Source organism: Nipponia nippon, unplaced genomic scaffold (genome assembly GCF_047370975.1).
Source record: "Nipponia nippon isolate SJK-2023a ecotype South Korea unplaced genomic scaffold, ASM4737097v1 scaffold_1, whole genome shotgun sequence".
In the NCBI taxonomy this organism is placed as follows: Eukaryota; Metazoa; Chordata; class Aves; order Pelecaniformes; family Threskiornithidae; genus Nipponia; species Nipponia nippon.
Window position 1 is genome coordinate 166,836,824 of NW_028262290.1, and position 17,700 is coordinate 166,854,523.

The window sequence follows — 17,700 nt, forward strand, 5'->3', positions numbered from 1 at the left end:
ATCTGGAAAAGAAACAGTTTACTTTGGCGACACCCGTGAATTATCGTAACACAAAAGGCTATCAGACCATCTAGAGTTCACATTCCGGGATACTTCTCCTACGACAAGTGAAAGGACTGTTTACATTTTTAAGAGATGAAGCTATTAGTCTTGTTCAGTTCATCTTTTAGTGTATTACATTACAACGGCAAGATGTTGACTCTCTCAGAAATAATGCTGACTACCTCATAACCAAGAGACCGTTGTTGCTTGTGTTCTGTTCAGCACAAGCAAGAAAAAAGCAAATAAAATAAAGCAAAAAAAGGTAGCGATCATGTTAAGATTCAAGCTTCCTTATGCTGTCCCCACGTATCTAGAAGAGCTGTGTTACACACTGCCTTCTTTGGTCTCAGATCTGGACAAACGGTGAGCTTCTGCTTTATGTAAGCAGGTATTCAACATTAAATCAGCTAGGGCCTGCAGCCAACTCACTGAGACACCGTAACTACTTTTCATTTCAATAGCAATTTCAGATTTACTTTTCGAACAGTTACGATTCTGTCTCCACGTGAGGGTAACTACTAATGGCGTTTTACAAATGGTGAACTTCTGGTCTTAAGTGACTTGCTGCTGCTGCCTCGTGCTGTCAGACACAATCCAGATGTAACAGATACGGTAAAGTCAGGCACATACATCTTATCTTACAACTGACAAAACATTTGTTTTAAGATATGCTATTTAACAGTTACCTGGTGACGTTTGACAATATCCTTCAATTTATTAGCCAACTTCAATTCTATATCTGGAATGAGGTAGATGGTCGGTCTGCTCAGACAATTGTTCTAGTGGAGAGAACAAGAAGTTAAACAAGAAATTATAGGCCACCTGTGACATAACTCAAAAATGTCTATTTAGATCACCAATGCTTGAAAAACCTCAAAAGCAACACGTATTAGCTTGTGATACGGCACACTACTCTACCTCCAGAAACCCCTCCGATAGCAATATTTCCTTTGCACACCTCCCTGCCAAAGCCTTATCCTGGGTTTCCTTCTGGTCTCCGCAGATCTGCTGTCAGCTCTGTCAGAGACGTTATCACGGATAAAGGGAATGCGACCCAACGTAGCTGATCTCACGTTCCTGCCTTCACAACATCTTTAATGGAAACCATGTCTTTGATTTCAAAGAATTTTTGATAGGCTCTGAAAGACTTTGCTTGAAAGGGAATTTAAGTTTCCTGTGTGTCAGCTTCCAAATCTGAATCTGTCCTGTTGCACTAATGTGCGGGTTCATGCATTTCTATGATATCCACATGTAGGCGTTCGTTTTACTTTGGATTTGAACATGTACTCTTTTATGTACTGAAACCACCATACAATGGCAATAGCTTTTTATGAGTACTGTTTCTTTTTGATGCCCCTCCTATTTCCATTTTTCACAAGCACCTGAAAGTTACGTCTCCACTATATTATCCACTGAGCTTGGGTTTAGAGATTGGGAAGAAAAAAAAAAATCTGTTACTCACACACAGCAGTTAAAAAAAATTAACTTCAAATTAGATTCCATACAGCTGTTACCTGCTCTCTTCTGGTAGTAACTTGTTTGATGAAGCAAGCAAAAGAGTCTAAAATGTACCCTAACCCTGAAAAAAGTCAAACTTATATCGAGCTGAAAGTCTCAAGAAAGTCAGCAACTGAACGGATATGTATAGAACCAGCTACTCGATCCTGCAGGCGCTTCTTTCACGGGAAGACGGAGACACTCAGGATGCTTTCTCCTACCTGACAAGCAGGTTTTTTCTCACCCTACGCACATCCGCAGAGTATCAATGAAAAAATTCTGAAGTTTTCAAGCAATAACATGGAATTGTGACTAAAATGGGTGGGAGAGGGAGGGAAGAGTAGAATATTCCTACAGAAGTCCAGGATGAAACTCCTCAGTGGGTCACAACCGAGGTACATGAAAAGCTGGTGAATCCCTTCCCCTGAGCACGTGAACACATACAGGTCTGTATACGAGTTTCTTGCCTGCACTAGTGTTTTCTCAATGTTCATGAACATCTCCACATTTCGATCCATTCGGGATGGATTCTGCAGGTCAAACCTCCGCCTGTTAAGGAAAATTATTCAGAAATATTAAATTCAACTCTCCTCCATTCAGCAGACAAGAATCTTTCATGTTCCACATAAAAAACAGTATATCGCAGTAGCTACATAAGAACACTTAAAGCACGATCACAAATATTTTTGCTTCACTTGGCAGCCCTCACAAGCAAGAAAAATCACGATGAACCAAATCAACAAAATGCAACTGATTTGTGAAATGTTTAGGAAAAATGAAGGTTGACATTGTCCAGCAAAACCCTGTAGCAGGGTTGTGCATTCCACTACGGTCACAAAAGATAATTAAACAGAAGCATAATCAAATGCTCACGATGGATTTCGACAACTAGATGAGAAAATTCATGAACAAGCTCTCACGCTTCTCTTACTTCTAGTTGCACCATCCACCAGTCCCAGATTCTAATCCAGGAAAAACACAGCAATTCGTTTGCCTGAGATTTTCTAAACCACTCATCTGTTTGAGAACAAGCCACCCCCCCCACAGCACGTAGGTGGCTCATAATCCATGTAAGCATTTTATAATCATCCCTACTGGACTCTGGTACTTTGAAGTTTGCTACTTCATTGGCAAAGTAATACAAATTCTTCAAATAACAACGCAGATTTAAAAGTGTCTATCAGAAACGGGGGGCGGATGACACAAAATCTGAGACTTTCTACTGGGAAGAACCACCAGAGCCCCCAGAGGCATTCTGCTGTACCCACCTGAACCGTATACATGTTCAGAGGTCATGGACGAATCAACTCAAATGAAGAATTTGAATGGTGACCCCCAAGAACCCGAGAGGTGGGACAGTAACAGCACTAACACCAGTCCCTCGCAAACACTGTCCGGTGCACTTCTCTACCTCCCAAGTTTTGGAAAAAGCTGTTGCTAGAGTCTGAAAATGCTCTTAACTGGAGCGCTGAGTCAGCGCTCGGGAGCGGCAATACCAGCAGAGGGGATTTCAGCGTATAAAATTAAAAGTACCCTGTACGCTTAACGCATCCAAAAAGCCGTGCACATAATCACCATGCAGCGACTGATATTCTTGTATTTTAAGTTGGCGTGTTACCTTAAAGCATTTATTCCTGCGCCCATATCTAATGACAGCTTCTTTTAAACACATGCTTGTTTCCAGTAACACTTCAAATCAATTTTTAAAGTTTATAAATATACAATGAAGGTAAACCAAAGCAAGATTGATTTTTTAGTCACAAAACCCATTACCACACAAGATGGCATCACTTCAATATTACACTACTAAATTAAACAAAGACACTTCAGCTGAGACCACCCTGGTTTTCTTCACCTGAGGCTCTCTGGCATTTTCAAAAAGAAGTTGCCTACGCAGGTAAATGTGCGTAAATACGCTGCAGCGTTGGGCAGCACTAGAAATGTTCACTATTAGTAAGCAATGGCTTCTCTCCTAAAGCAGTATTAGGGACTCTTCCCCTCACGCTAAGGACATGGCAAACAACTTAAAGATAATACCCTGGCATATTTATTAGAATAGTCTTTCAATTTAAAAAGAAACGTATGAGCTCTTTAAACAGCTTTGTGTACGTTGACAAGCTTACACTGACTTCTAGAAGTAAGGCCAGTCATCAAGCAGTCTGTCGGTTCGCTGCACAGCACAACTTAATAAAGCGTTTTACACCTATACCACATCGGATTTTAAGAGCCGAGATCAAGCCGCTTCTCCAGTGTTCACCCATTGACAGCTTCATAGTCCCTATTCCAAACATACGCTTCTCAAACGTCATAGTTTCACAGAAGTGAAGGAAGGTAAACGCCAAATAAACAGAAACTAACCTATTTTCTTAGACACTTAATAAAGTCTTCAGTACCTATGAAACAAAGATACTTACAGGCATTCAAGTTTGACCAAAACTTTTACATTTGGTTGCCTAAAATCTGCATTACATATTCATTTAATGCTATACATGCCCCCAGTTTTCTGCCTGCTTTTGAAACCCGTACTTTAAGAGAAGCATGTCAATATATTAAGAAATAGCACTTGTTTTAGTTGCCCATTTAGATAAAATGGTAGTACTGATGCTTCCTGTCCTTAGTTTAACTGAGACCCTCCGACAGGTTTTAGCAAACAACTACTTGAATTGCAGTGATAGACAAGGTATGTCCAGCTGCACTGGATAAGTGCATTTTTCAGACATACCTATTATGACGAGGAAAGGTACTTCTCCTATAAGACAGATCATTCACAAACAGGTTAAGCAAGAGCGACAATGCATACCATTAAAAAAAAAAAAAATCGTATTTCAGGCAAAACACCACATATTATTTGGTTGAGTCAGTGAAGGATACATTCCAAGCTCTAAGTCTGATCCTCAGAGTTAAATTCAAGTATTACTTCCCTCTACATCCCACATGCACAAACACAAGACACTACCCACACTAGTTTTGAGGAATCGGCAAGAGAGTGAGAAGAGAGGAGGCAACCACGTATCTGAGTTTTGCTGACAAATTTCAAAGACTTAAAACCAAATTTGTTTGGAAAAAATTGGAATGTTTAAATATTCATGAAGTAGGAGCCATTTAACTCCTTCATCTTAAGGCAAAGAGGTAGCAAGACACCCCTGAAAGGCACGCCACACACAACACCACGAACACGGATCACGCCCGGGGTGTTGGCAACGTTGGAGTAGGAAAAAAACCTGACAGCAGTTTACTCGTACCAGCTTTCGGATATATCCACTCCAGGCACCCATTTAGCTGATATGAGTATAAACTACTCCTAAAAATAACAAACCACACCCAAACGACAACTTTATTTTTGCCTTTTAATTTGCTCTTATGGGCAACACACACAGTCAGTTCCAGTAATGCTGTTACAGGTCTGCACAACATCAGATCAGAAACTACTTAAATTCATGTACAAGAACAATCTCTGCTTACTTTTATCTATCGACTTTTCATCCTCAGATTTTTTCCAATGTTCTCAAATATAGCTAATTCATGCTACTGCTGTCTTGGAAAGAGGATGATAACTTAGAAAAACCCAGAGGCCACACCACTATTGGGATGCCAGGTGAACAAGTTTAATACTAGTGTCGATAGCTATGTGAGCAGTATTTCTAACTACTGACACTCCCCATTTATGGGGGGGAAAAGCAACGGAAAACTTAGCATTTATTAGTATCTATGCAATGCTTCGTGTTTTCCCAGTTATAGCTAAACCCTACACGACACTACACTAAACCCGGCCATGCAGTAACAAAGATTTTCATCTTATAGATGGGAAACAGCAATTCTAAGATACTGGTTAATTTGCTCAATCATACGGCAAATAAATGGCAAAAAAAAAGCCTCAAGCTTGTAATTAACTCCCAACCTACAGGCTCAAGACCTTAAACTTGGGCAACTTATCTTTAAATTTGGAAGTGTGGGGAGGTGTCTTAAAACAGCTACCGTCAGCAAAACGGGAAAAAAATTTCCTCTTCCCATCTCCAACTCCCTTGCCTACCGAATTCTCCAGAAAGTATTAAACTTTAAGTAGTTTGCATAGGCATTTCATGTGCTTAATTTCATGCAAAAGGTGTATAAACCAAAAATAAAAACTTACCAGCCCTGTTCATTCTTATATTTGTAAGCAGCACCAAGAATGTGACATAATGTACCTCCAGCTTTGAAATCCATGAAGCACTTTGCCTAGAACCAGAAAGAAAAGGGAAAACACAGTGACATTGACTTTTATGTAATTATTTTAAATTAATCCATACTTGTTAGCTGACTTTTAGACATCTAACTTATCAAATGCATTGTTTATTTCAGATGAATCACTTTTGGAGTTTTACATTCTCCTTTAAGAACCTTCGGAGAAGATTAAGTGCGTTCAATTTAAGTAGAATTCTTTACATTTGCAGGCAGAACCCGATGTATCTGAAAGCTCTGAGCCCGCCCTTATGCGAGTAGCTTGCAAAAAATTCCTTGCATAGCTGAAAACAGAAATGCAAACTGCTCTTTGAACATCCATTTCACAGTAAATTAAACCTAAAATCTTAGATGTCAGTTAAGAAGCTCTTCATCTGTATCAAGTAGACTATAACAAATCATCAGAAATGAACATCTAAAACTCAGGCTCCATATTCACGATGGCTCCTAAAGCTCTCCGTTCACATCCCTTCTCCACCACCACAAGTTGTTTGTCAAGATCTGAAAAGGTCACTGTGCAGATCTGCCCAAAAATACTACATCCAACTCGTTTCTTCAATATCAACTTTAGCAGAGTGCAGCTGAGTCACATAGCTGTAAACAGGCACTCCAAATTCAAGACCTGAAATTCAAACAGCAGCACGAGGAAACCGAAAAGTTCTGAGCCCCACCAAGCCCGTTCTCCAAAAGGTTACTAAAGAAGCAGGACCGTTTCCTACACAGAAAGGGATATTTTTCTGACAAATTTTAGTTTGGAATTATCTTTGCTCTTTTACTAATGCCTCTGGTCAGGATGTTTGTATGTGCTCGGAAAAAGTAAGCTACTGTCAAAGTCATCTGAGACATGGAAGACAACCGGAGAGCTCAGGTAAAGCCAGGACTAGACAAACGCAACGCTAGAATCTACCTTAAGCAGGATTCGCAGAGTACTGAGGCACAGCGGATCTGATGGTCTCTCTTTATATATATATTATACATATAAAAATATATATATTTAGAGGAAGGTGTTCTAACGATACACCGAAGCGACAAACGAGGCAGCACGGCGGCCGTGCGAGGGGCACTCCGGAGCCAACCCCTTCGGATGCCGCTCCGTTCAGCGTAAGATGCCCAACTACTTCCTGGAGCAGGAAATGAAACCTATCTTTCCATACGTGTGCAAAACATATAGACCAAGATTGGTCTATTTTGTGTTTCTCGGTAAAATTAAAAAGCTTCTACAATGCACAAAACAGGATTTGGGGAGCTGTTTAATGGCTGGACTTCAGTTACCAGCAGCTTTCCGCAAGCTGCCTCCTGCTGGAACTAGAAGAGGCACAAGGCTGGAGACGCCGCACAGCCACAGCAGCCTTCCTAGTCATTTTTCTACATTAGAAACGTTTCTGATCTAGCTTCTAGCTTACTTTTTAGATCAGAAAAGGTCGTTTTCTTTAAAGACCATTATATTACACCTCAGGAGTATTTGCTAACACAGAATGAACACCAAATTACAGACGGTCTTATTACTGACAAGCATTTAAAATTCATTCTGCAGCCAGGCAACTAAAATGGTAGCACGGGACCTAAATGAAACATTGCCTTCCTTGGCTCTAAAGCTGCTAATGGAAAGCAAAGCAGTTCTGCGAGATATCAAATACACCAGTGTCCAAGAACAACATAAAAAAGATCCTTCATAAGCATTCAACAAGAACAGAACAGCTCCTGCTCTACCATCTGTTTAGAGCCCTACTGCGCACAGAAAGCGATCAAGGGAGCTCAGAGCTGCCGTACGGGTACTCGCCCCTTTACGAGCTGCATGCGTTTCAGCACTATTCTTAGCAAACTAAAGTCCTCTGTGGATGGAGCAGTCTCTGATCAGAAGCTTGAACGAAAACAAAATGTTTTAACATGCTGAATGATTTTATTGCCGTAAGACTTGGCTCCGAGAATACACGCGTTGGTTTACAAACGCGCGTGCAAATGCTAGTGGCTCTAAAAAAATAAATCTCAACATGAAGCCAGAAGAGCCGTTGTAAAGAGTATTTCTGCAGCGCTAGTATGCAAGTTGCTGTTACTGATCTTCAGCTGTCCTACGCACGTGTGGTCATCCAGAATCGACCTCTCCCTTTTGCTGACACGCCACACATCACACAACGGAACGAAGTCACCGCAGCAAAGCCCGCCTCACCTGCGTTTTGAGAAACCATTGATCGCACGGGTGTCCCCAGCGTCCCCTACTTCAAGTCCAGGGGCTGCTGCTACAGCTTCGCCTCCACCAAGCTGCCCGTCCACAGCCCACGTTAAACCTTTCAACGGCAAGGCCAGACCTTCCTGCATTACCGGGGCAATTCGAAGGCAGCCCCGCAGCCTGGCCCAGGGCTCGGCGACCCGGGAGCCCTCGGCAGCACGAGCAATCGCAGTGACTCTGGCAAGTTAGGATTTTACTACCACAAACAGAAAGTTCAGCCAACACTTAACCATGAAAAACAGTATACAGATCTCTTTCTTAGACATAAGTCACTTTTTTAAAGTGTCAGCAGACTCTAGCAAGACCCTCTTATTAAACTGTGGTCGTGGCTACTAGCCTACAAGGAAATTGCTCTTAACAATTGGACAAAACCTGTTCCCCAGAAGGGATGCAGCTGTCAATAAACCAGATTCCCTTCAACATTTTTACCCAACAAAATCCATCATAACAAGGCAATTAAGATCAACTGGCCTTACAATATGCCGTCTTAAGAATTAGTATCTTAATATAGCCTTTATTTCAAATCCATGAAACTGTCTAAGCAAATTAATCAGCATTTTCTTTTTTGAGCATCAGTAAGGTTGGACAACACGCATTTAAAAGCAATAATCAGAAGATGTGCGCAGAAGTCAAGCTGTAGCAGTCCTTCATTTACTCTAGATCTGTTCACAGACCCTGTACCGTACGGCACCCTGGCCAAGAACAGGAGCTGAAACACGGAATTAACAACCCTCTCTCAAAGGCAAGGTCTATTTCATCCACTCAAAGCACTAAGGAAAACGTTTGACCTTTATTTCAACGGATGCGGTCTGCAGTGATTTAGATGCAGCCCAGGTCAGAGAGGTTCACCTCAAACACCGATGGAAGAGACCAGCTTCCCTTTGCCACCGACTGCTGCAGCTTTGGAGAGCAGACGCTTCGGAGAACGGGTGTGAGGTACAGCGGCTACTACTTGGAAAATAAATACAAAGGCTCTAACACGAGCTGAAGGACAACCTTGGTTTGACACGTTCTCATCAGCAAGCGCTCCTGCTGAGCCTCCTCCCTGGGGTTTGCAACAACTGCAGTTCTCAAGACCAACACTTCATCTCCAATAAGCGGCGCTGGTAAGGGAAACGTTGCAGCGTGTGCTAACGGGGAGCAGCACCACGCAAGGAACGGACTTAACAGCAGCCTTCAGCGATGGTAGTTGTGAGCAGTAGTCACAAACTGAGGGCTTCTGCAGTCTCCTGCAGGTACACAGCACTCAAAGCTTTGATGGCTTGGGGGTTGTTTCTTTCACACAACCATGACCTCCTCCTCTTCAACTTCAGATCCTCCCTTGCCAGGAACATGGCAATACTGAACAGTCACTACGGTAGCTACAAACTTTTAACCTCTTTGACCTTCATTCACTTTCTTTTCAGTGGAAGTCTGCAATAGCTTTTCAATAGATTTTTGGAGGTGAGCGATGTCACTGAAGGCATCCCTTCACCCCACCTCTCTTCCCAAGTCAGACACAGCCCGGTAGAACCAGAGCATTCTGCACGTCTTCAAAGTGCTGTGGTCGAACAACAAAGCCTCCTCTGCAGCCTGAACCAGTGTCTTAAACTACATGTCTAAAAAAGCGACAGCTAACCTCGTCTTAAGAATACATATTGCATTTTCTCATAAAAACAATATAAAGGAAGATGTACTGATGAGCTGTCTTCTGTCAGAAGTAACGGAGAACAGAGAGATCCAGCTGCTGTAAGCTTAAGCTGAGCAAATTTGATCAGATTAGACCTTCGAAACAGCAAGAGTAGTTAAACACAGGAAAAACATATTTACAACGCCACTGAAATCTTTATTACCCATTTTTAAGATAAGACAAATTGATTTAAGACTTGAGAGCACTCAAATGGTTTATCAACTTGTTGAATATGGGTACAGTTTTATGGTCTACACTGCCATATCAAAATAAAGCACCGCAACGTTCACCTCTGTCCCTAAAGCTTTCCGTTGCCACCGAGGTATGAGAATGGCGAGCTACATCTTAATGGCATCTTGTGGCGCGTCTGTGTGCATTCCTGAGCACCAAGAGATTCACCCAATGAGTAAGTTTGAAAACCCCTCTTCTCGAGAAAACATGCATGAATTCATACTCTTCACAAAAGAACTTACATAAGCAAACTGTCTGGGGAAAAAAAATCACCATAAAATAATAAAAGATAGTATTCTGTAAAGTGGTGGACCAAAGAAGATAGGAGTACTTTCAATAGTTTTCAGAACAACTTCAGTTTATGATATTGTAATCCGTTATAAATACTTCCAACTTAGTACGTGTACCTAAACAGAACCCCAGATTGCATGACCTGAGGTTCCCGGTAAGCATTCTGTGCAAAGATAAGCAAAGGCCTTCCTGCTGATGTCCACAAAGCTTACGTACACATTTACAACAGTTGTCTTGGCCCACGAAACCTACCCTAAATCAGCCAGCTGGGTGCTGGATACCATGCTGCAGTCCTTGCCCTTCACAACTGAAATCCACTTATTACTTTGTCCTTACCATTTGCCACATCCCTCTTCCCTCTATCGGTTGTTTAGACTTCACGCCCACTGGGACAAGATTATTCTGGTGGTAGGTGGGGTTCCAAGCACAACGGGGCTGACCTCTGAACGCAATCACCAAGATACCACTGCTAAAAATGTGCCAAGTTTGAACTTTAAATAAGCAACCCTTAAAACATTGATATTGTTTCTGATACCAATATATCTGGTCACCAGTGGTGTCCCCAGGGCTCAGCATTGGGGCTGGTTCTGTTCAATATTTATTGATGATCTGGAGGAGGGGATCGAGGGCACCCTCAGTCAGTTTGCAGGTGACACCAAGCTGGGTGGGAGCGTCGATCTGCCGGAGGGCAGGGAGGCTCTGCAGAGGGCCCTGGCCAGGCTGGAGCCATGGGCCCAGGCCACGGGGTGAGGGTCAGCAAGGCTCAGGCCCGGGTCCTGCACTGGGGGCACAGCAACCCCAGGCACCGCTGCAGGCGTGGGGAGGAGCGGCTGGGAGCTGCCCGGCGGGAAAGGGCCTGGGGCTGCTGGTCGACAGCCGCTGAACACGAGCCTGCAGGGTGCCCAGGTGGCCAAGACGACCAATAGCAGCCTGGCTTGTGTCAGGAACAGTGTGGCCAGCAGGAGCAGGGCAGGGATCGTCCCCTGTGCTGGGCACTGGGGAGGCCGCCCCTCGAATCCTGTGCTCGGCGCTGGGCCCCTCACCCCAAGAAGGCCATGGAGGGGCTGGAGCGTGGCCAGAGCAGGGCAGCGAGGCTGGGGCAGGGGCTGGAGCCCAAGGCTGGGGAGGAGCGGCTGGGGGAGCAGCTGGGGGCTCAGCCTGGAGAAGAGGAGGCTGAGGGGAGCCCTCATCGCTCTCTGCAACTGCCTGAAAGGAGGCTGGAGCCGGGGGGGGTCGGTCTCTTCTCCCCAGGAACAAGCGATGGGACGAGAGGGAACGGCCTCAAGCTGCGCCAGGGCAGGGTTAGGTGGGATATTAGGAACAATTTCTTCACAGAGAGTGGTCAGGCCCTGGCCCAGGCTGCCCAGGGAAGTGGAGCAATCACAGTCCCTGGAAGTGTTCAAAAAACATGTGGATGTGGTGCTTGGGGACATGGTTTAGAGGTGGACCTGGCAGTTGGGTTAACGGTTGGACTCGATCTCAGGGGTCTTTTCCAGCCTTAACAATTCTATGATTCTGAGTGACTGTAAAACTATCCCAGACTAATTAGGTAACTACATGCCACTAAAGAACATGGTAAAGCCATTTTTCAGCATTGAGAGCATTACAAGTTTGAAGTTTAATCAACAGAAATTACCAATGGAAACTTGTTTGCTTTGGAAAGTGCACGTTATTCAGTCAGCTTAGGATACATCAGTCCAAACAGATTTGACTTAAAATTTACAAGTTTACATAGAATTTTACTAGAAATTAAAACCTTTCCACAGCATTCAGGAAATTACTTCCAAATGTCTAGAAAATGAGATTTATTACATTGAAAATCTGCTTTTAAGAAGGCGTGTGCTCTTTCACCCCTTCCAGAGGATGCATCAGCAAAAGCTTCAGACTCAGCACAGATCTCCCAATCACCTGGAAGCAGGCCAGCCGCACAGATACCGAATGAAGAACAAAACAGGCTGTTGTAATAGCAGTGGGTTAACCCCAATACTCACAGGAAGCTTTGTGAAGGCAGGATTGGTGACATGTTTTCCAAAGGCATCTTCCTGGAATTGCAGCAGCTGCACCACCAGCCCAGCCAGTGTTTTATTGGTAGGGGCATCTGCCTGAACGTACTGAAAGACAAAAAACACACGCTTACTTGGGATAGAGGATAATAAAACATGAAGACTGGTTTACTAATTCCCCAGACCGCTTTATCAGTTGTAGAGCACAGCTGAAGATTTAAGGATCACTGGGTGGCTGGGGAGGAGGGGTGCATGCACAGGAGGAGTACCAAGCACAAGCATTTTTCAAGCTTTACTCTTAAAATATAGCACAAATCTGTGCATCATCATCAGTTCATCACGGCCACCGGTGTTTTACAGATAGAGATTAACTACTTCAATCTGATTTGTAGTTCCTAATAAAGGAACAGACTAATTCTGGCCCACACATACACAAAGCTTTCTGCAGCAACTTTACAAGCTCCTTCTGTAATCAACCACTACACAGTAATCCTAAGAGCATCCATTTGGTACTACAGAGCACGTCACGTACAAACAGAAAAACTGATCCGGACAACTACGTTTGCAACGCTTTGCGACAATCTAAGCATTTCCCAAGGTTATACTTCTAATAAAATGCATACCTGTAAAAGGGGAAATCACAGCATGGAAAATAAAAAAAAGTCCCATGGCTGCAGAGTTTTCATTACTCCTAATATTACAATATTCACTTACTGGATGTAATCTCCTCACTACGCCAGGAGACTTCTAAGAGTAAAACAAACATTACTTGTTCACGTAGAATATGGAGTAATATTAGCTACCCTAGAGTCATTTACTTGCGTAACATGATGAACCACAAGGCCTTTGCTCTTCCCTCAAATCAGATTCTTCTAAAGCCCCTTAAAAATTTTTTTGAGAGCCAGAACCCTCAAAAGTTTAAAGCAGTGGTGTTAAATAGCAGTCAAATCTAACCAAGCTTTCCAAAGCACCATCTACATAGCAAAAGACACCACAAAGACAGTGACTTTTCCATGAGAATTTTACAGTATCTGACTACCTCGAGATGCAAGTTCCTTCAGCACTTGCTAAGAGGCAGGTAGACATACCTGAGAAATTACATCTTAGCAACTCAAAGGACACAAATACCTGTAAGAGTCCCCAGGTGTCCTGCCCTGTGTATAAAACCTAATCTAGAAATATGAGCCTATAAAGAACAGAAGGCTAAATTTCCAAAGCTGCTTTTTTCTTAGCCCTCTTCCCTTCCCTCACGAAAGGCAGGCAATCGTTATGATTTTCTCCAATTAATAACTCCTATCAATTCACATCAGCTACCACAGAGATATGAAGCAGCAATAACAGTAAGCCTTTATTGCTGTTAGAATCCAACTGAAGATAAAGACTTTTGCTCTTAGGCTTTTTAAAACCTCCAGACCTTCACGCTCCTCTCAGCTAGCAACTGTTTTCTTTATAATTTTTGGCCTAGAAGCTCTGTGTGCTGCAGCTGAATTCAGAGCCGTTTAAGCAATCTTTTGTTGGAATTACTGATCCTAGACAGGATGGCAAAATGGAGCACGTGGCTCACTCGGATGCCCCAGTTAATCCAGCATCTTCACTGAAAAACCCATCGCAGCCTCGGCATTAGCTTACCAGGTGCTGCAGCGCAGCGGGAAGCGCGCCGTTCTCCTGCCTTTGTTACGAGTGGCAAAATTCTCCAGCAGGGAGGCAGAGAATAATACTTAACCCCCTCTTGCTGAATTTGCCAGACCCCTTTTTATCAGCGTTCAAAGGGTTGACTAAAGCAAGAAGGATGAGTACCAAAATGCATAACAGTGCTGCGTATTTTTATATCTGTTAATAAAAGATTTATATTTATAAATATATTTCTATATTACATTTACATACAAGTATTATTTTTCGTACAGTTTAAAAATGGGTGACTGTCACACCCAGGGTGCACACAGATGTAGCATATCACAGCTAATAGCCCTAAAGCTCCTACCATTTTGCATGTTCAACCTTTGCACCACCACCTTTTGAAAGCCGGAATAAAACCCCTGAGCATTTAGTTCGGCTATGCCAATTGTAATGCAATCAAACAAACGCAAATTAAAAGGTGCAGGCAAAACAGGTATCCGCTAAACTACAGATTTAGGATTTGCACGAATGTGAAAACAAAAGCAGAGCAGATCAAGTGCCAGACTTCATATTAAATAATCCTACTTTTGTTACCAAGACAGCTTTGGTCTTGAACACATTCCCATGCCGTACACGTTAAATATGTTCAAAAAGCAAAGCCGCTGGTTCCAGCTTAAGCCCAGCTATTTAAGACTCGACCCACCCAGCTGCAGCACTTTCTCAGATATAACAGATATAATGTTTCTCCCAGTAAAACAGAGTACGTTGCAGTAGTACACCTTTAGTTTTGTATGGGAGGCATACTCCAGGAAGATGAAAAAATGCAAAAGTAGCTTTTGCTTATCTTCCCTGAAGCTACGCGGCCTTCACCATGCTGGCAACATTGAGTAGAGAAAAACCCTCGTAACCGTTGTAAGTCATTTAATGGGGAAAAAACTGTACTGCTACATTTGCTTTTGTAATACAGGTTAAAAGTCTTAAAGCTTTTTGCACCCAGTTTAACACAGTATTTTAAATTAATAAAGCACCAAAAATGCATAAAATGCAACAAGGCAGAAAGTATTGATGAAATAGAAGCGTAAAGCAATTCTGTATTTGTGGCCATCACCTAAAACAAAACAAAAAAAAACCAATCACCAATCCAAAAACTTGGAATGTCACTAATCCACCTCGCAACCCATACAGTCTACTTGAACTCACCGCTTCTTTAGGGCGCCGAGAACAAAACTGCCTTCAACATAACCCTCTAGCTAAGGTTCTCCCAACTTCCAGTTTGAGGATCCAATAAACCACGGGAAGATAATTCATGAAAAAGATAACCAGAGAAGGAACTTACCCTTCACACGAACAAGCCAACAAAAACAGAAAATGAAAATCAATAAGGAAATCATAAAAGTTTAGGGTTTTCTAGTCGGGTTTCTTTGTCACTCGTAAAGGAGTCACCCAGACAAGACTGACTGCTGTAAATACACGATGACCTGGAGCCCCCAGCACTGCAATCTCAGTCAAAAAACTGAATCCAGAAGAGGTGACATTCTGGTATTGACTTACTGGCATTTTTTCCCAGTGTTTTCCTTCAGAAAAAAACAAAACAAACAAACAAACAAACCCCCAAAACATTTACATGAGAATACGCCAGGGAAAGTGTATTCTTAGACGTGAAATTTTTCAGGCACTTATGCCTTCACTTGCAGATCCCATTTTTACCTCTTGCAGGAGGCACTGGCAGCTGGAAGCTATCAGAAAGGTAGATAACATTAGGAAGCCCTGATTCTATTTTGCACTGCCACTATTTTGCACATTTTTTTACAGGAAACTCATGACTTTGCCTGAGGTTCCCCCTAAACAATAACGGGAGAAAAAAAAAAAACAAACCCTTCAAAAGGCAACACAAAAGACCCCTCTCAATCACTTACGCACACGAACCAGCAATACAAATGGACCTTCAAAGCAGCAAAATCAGTAAGGCGATTTCCTGACCGATAGGCAGGGGGTTCGAGGGGACCAGAGAGGACCGAAGTCACAAGGTATCTGCAAGTTTTCCGCTAGTCTCCACAGCAGACAGAAGCAGAAAATGATTCTGCAGCAAATAAAGGTTTTTAAACAGCGAATTCCAGAAGACAGAAGTGATGCCCTGTTCCCAGACACTCAGCTTTGACATAAGAGGATTTTGTTCCAGTGCTGAAATACCAAAGCCCCATTGACACAGCAAAGATTGTTCTAACATTTCCACGTCAATTAGAAATACAAAACCACCCACATATCCTTAAGCAAAAAACATGTGTGCTCAGAAGTCTTTCCATGTAACTCAAATAATTCAAGAATAAGAGAGTAACCGCTAGCAGAGAAAAATCACTTCCCTTCACCAGCAAAATTTGCCATTGCAGCTGCACTGGAAAGCCTTTGTCACAGACCGAAGGGACAGATTCGTAAACCCCGTTTTGATGTGGTTACTGACCTCAAATAACCACATTACGGCTCTGCGCTGGAGCCCTGATGCACAAAATCCTTTCCGTCCCCCAAAACAAAGAACATTTCAGCCCAGATCGCTAAATAACAGGGAAAGGGAAACCAACACTAAAATACTTTGATTTAGGTTACAACCCTTGTTCCTTTTTTAAAGGCGAGAACACAAAAGAGCTGCAAACACAGAGAAAATCCTCCCTCAGATTAAATCAAAGTTAGTCACTGAAGAGATCCTTGATAAGGTTAGCGCCGACAGAAGTCAGAGCCGGCCGAAAGATAACTACAAATCCTCTGAATTCAGCTCTCGGCTGGCGGTGAAGAAGCAGGTGGTCTCCAAACAGACATCTTCGGCCGTAACAACTGCCATTTCACAACAGCTGCCAAGAAGCGGCTCGTCCCTCCTCGCTGGCGGGCTGGGGCTTATTAATAGAAAGGCACACAGGGATGCCACGCTGCCGCCCATCCTTACCGTCCTGCGGTACAACAGCCGTGCTCCGCCGGCATCGGTCCGACGCCTCACAACAGCACCGCCCTCTATGAATGCGGAAAGAAAACTTATTATTCTACACTCGATACTAGCGCAAGCGGGTTCCAGATACTCAACAAACCACCCAGAATTCCAAGCGACGATACCTCCACATGCTCTGCACGGTTTAGTGTCTCTACGGACAGCCCATGCCGTCTTCTCCTCTAACTCACCCTTTAAGGCACCACGCCACTTGTTCTTTAAAAACCGAAACAAAACACGCTCCTCCCCGTCCGCCCAAAAAATCAGTTTTCCAACTTTCTGTCGCAGAGGGGCAGGGCACAGCTCGCAGAGCCACCGAGGAGCTCAAGCTCCTAAAGACCAATACCTTGAACTGGACACGCTGGGAACAGTCCTTAGGGAGCACAGCTGTAAGGCCAAGGTTAGCTTCTGCATCCTTCAGAATACATATGCAAAAAAAAAAAAAAAAACAACAAACCCCGAACTATCTTAGGAAGATATTTTAAATACAAGAAATAACTCTGCTTTATGACAAGCCATTTTAATACGAGCAATTTGTTGCTTAACGTCAAAGGAACTACCTAAATAACGCATAATATTAGAGATCACTGGGCATTAATAGAATAAAAAGTGAATTGCCCAGTTTACTTTTGGACTATAAATTTCTGCTTACAGTGGCCACCTCGATGTCACCAGAGTCAGTCTACCCAAATGCTATGAAGCCTGTCAGACCCCCCAGGCCTTGAAAACCCCAGCAGGAACCCATTTCCAGCTCACAAGGAAGAAAGGTTCAAACCTCCGTACTGCGGTCCGAGGCCTGGGGAGAAGTCCTCCTGCAACTCTCCACGCAGAGAAACAGCGCAAGATGACTTCCATACATCACACATGCACGCAAAAACAAAGCGGGAGGAAGTTTGGAATAAACAGTTTTGTTTTCTGTTATTATGTTTGT

At 43.2% G+C, this 17,700-nt stretch overlaps 1 protein-coding gene across 4 annotated transcripts in view; it reads right to left on the reverse strand.

Moving 5' to 3' along the window:
• The window catches only part of SMARCC1 (SWI/SNF related BAF chromatin remodeling complex subunit C1), a 93,116-nt gene that overhangs the window by 72,790 nt on the left and 2,626 nt on the right, over positions 1-17,700 (reverse strand). For all 4 annotated transcript variants that reach the window (XR_015698934.1, XM_087732799.1, XM_087732821.1 and 1 more), the window contains exons 2-5: positions 12,167-12,286; positions 5,669-5,754; positions 2,007-2,088; positions 729-821 (exon numbers count right to left, since the gene is read on the reverse strand). Coding sequence is in view for 3 of the 4 variants with exons in the window: in XM_087732799.1 (XP_087588925.1) it covers positions 729-821; positions 2,007-2,088; positions 5,669-5,754; positions 12,167-12,286 (381 nt within the window). In the remaining variant the exon portion in view is untranslated. The remainder of the gene's footprint in view (positions 1-728; positions 822-2,006; positions 2,089-5,668; positions 5,755-12,166; positions 12,287-17,700) is intronic.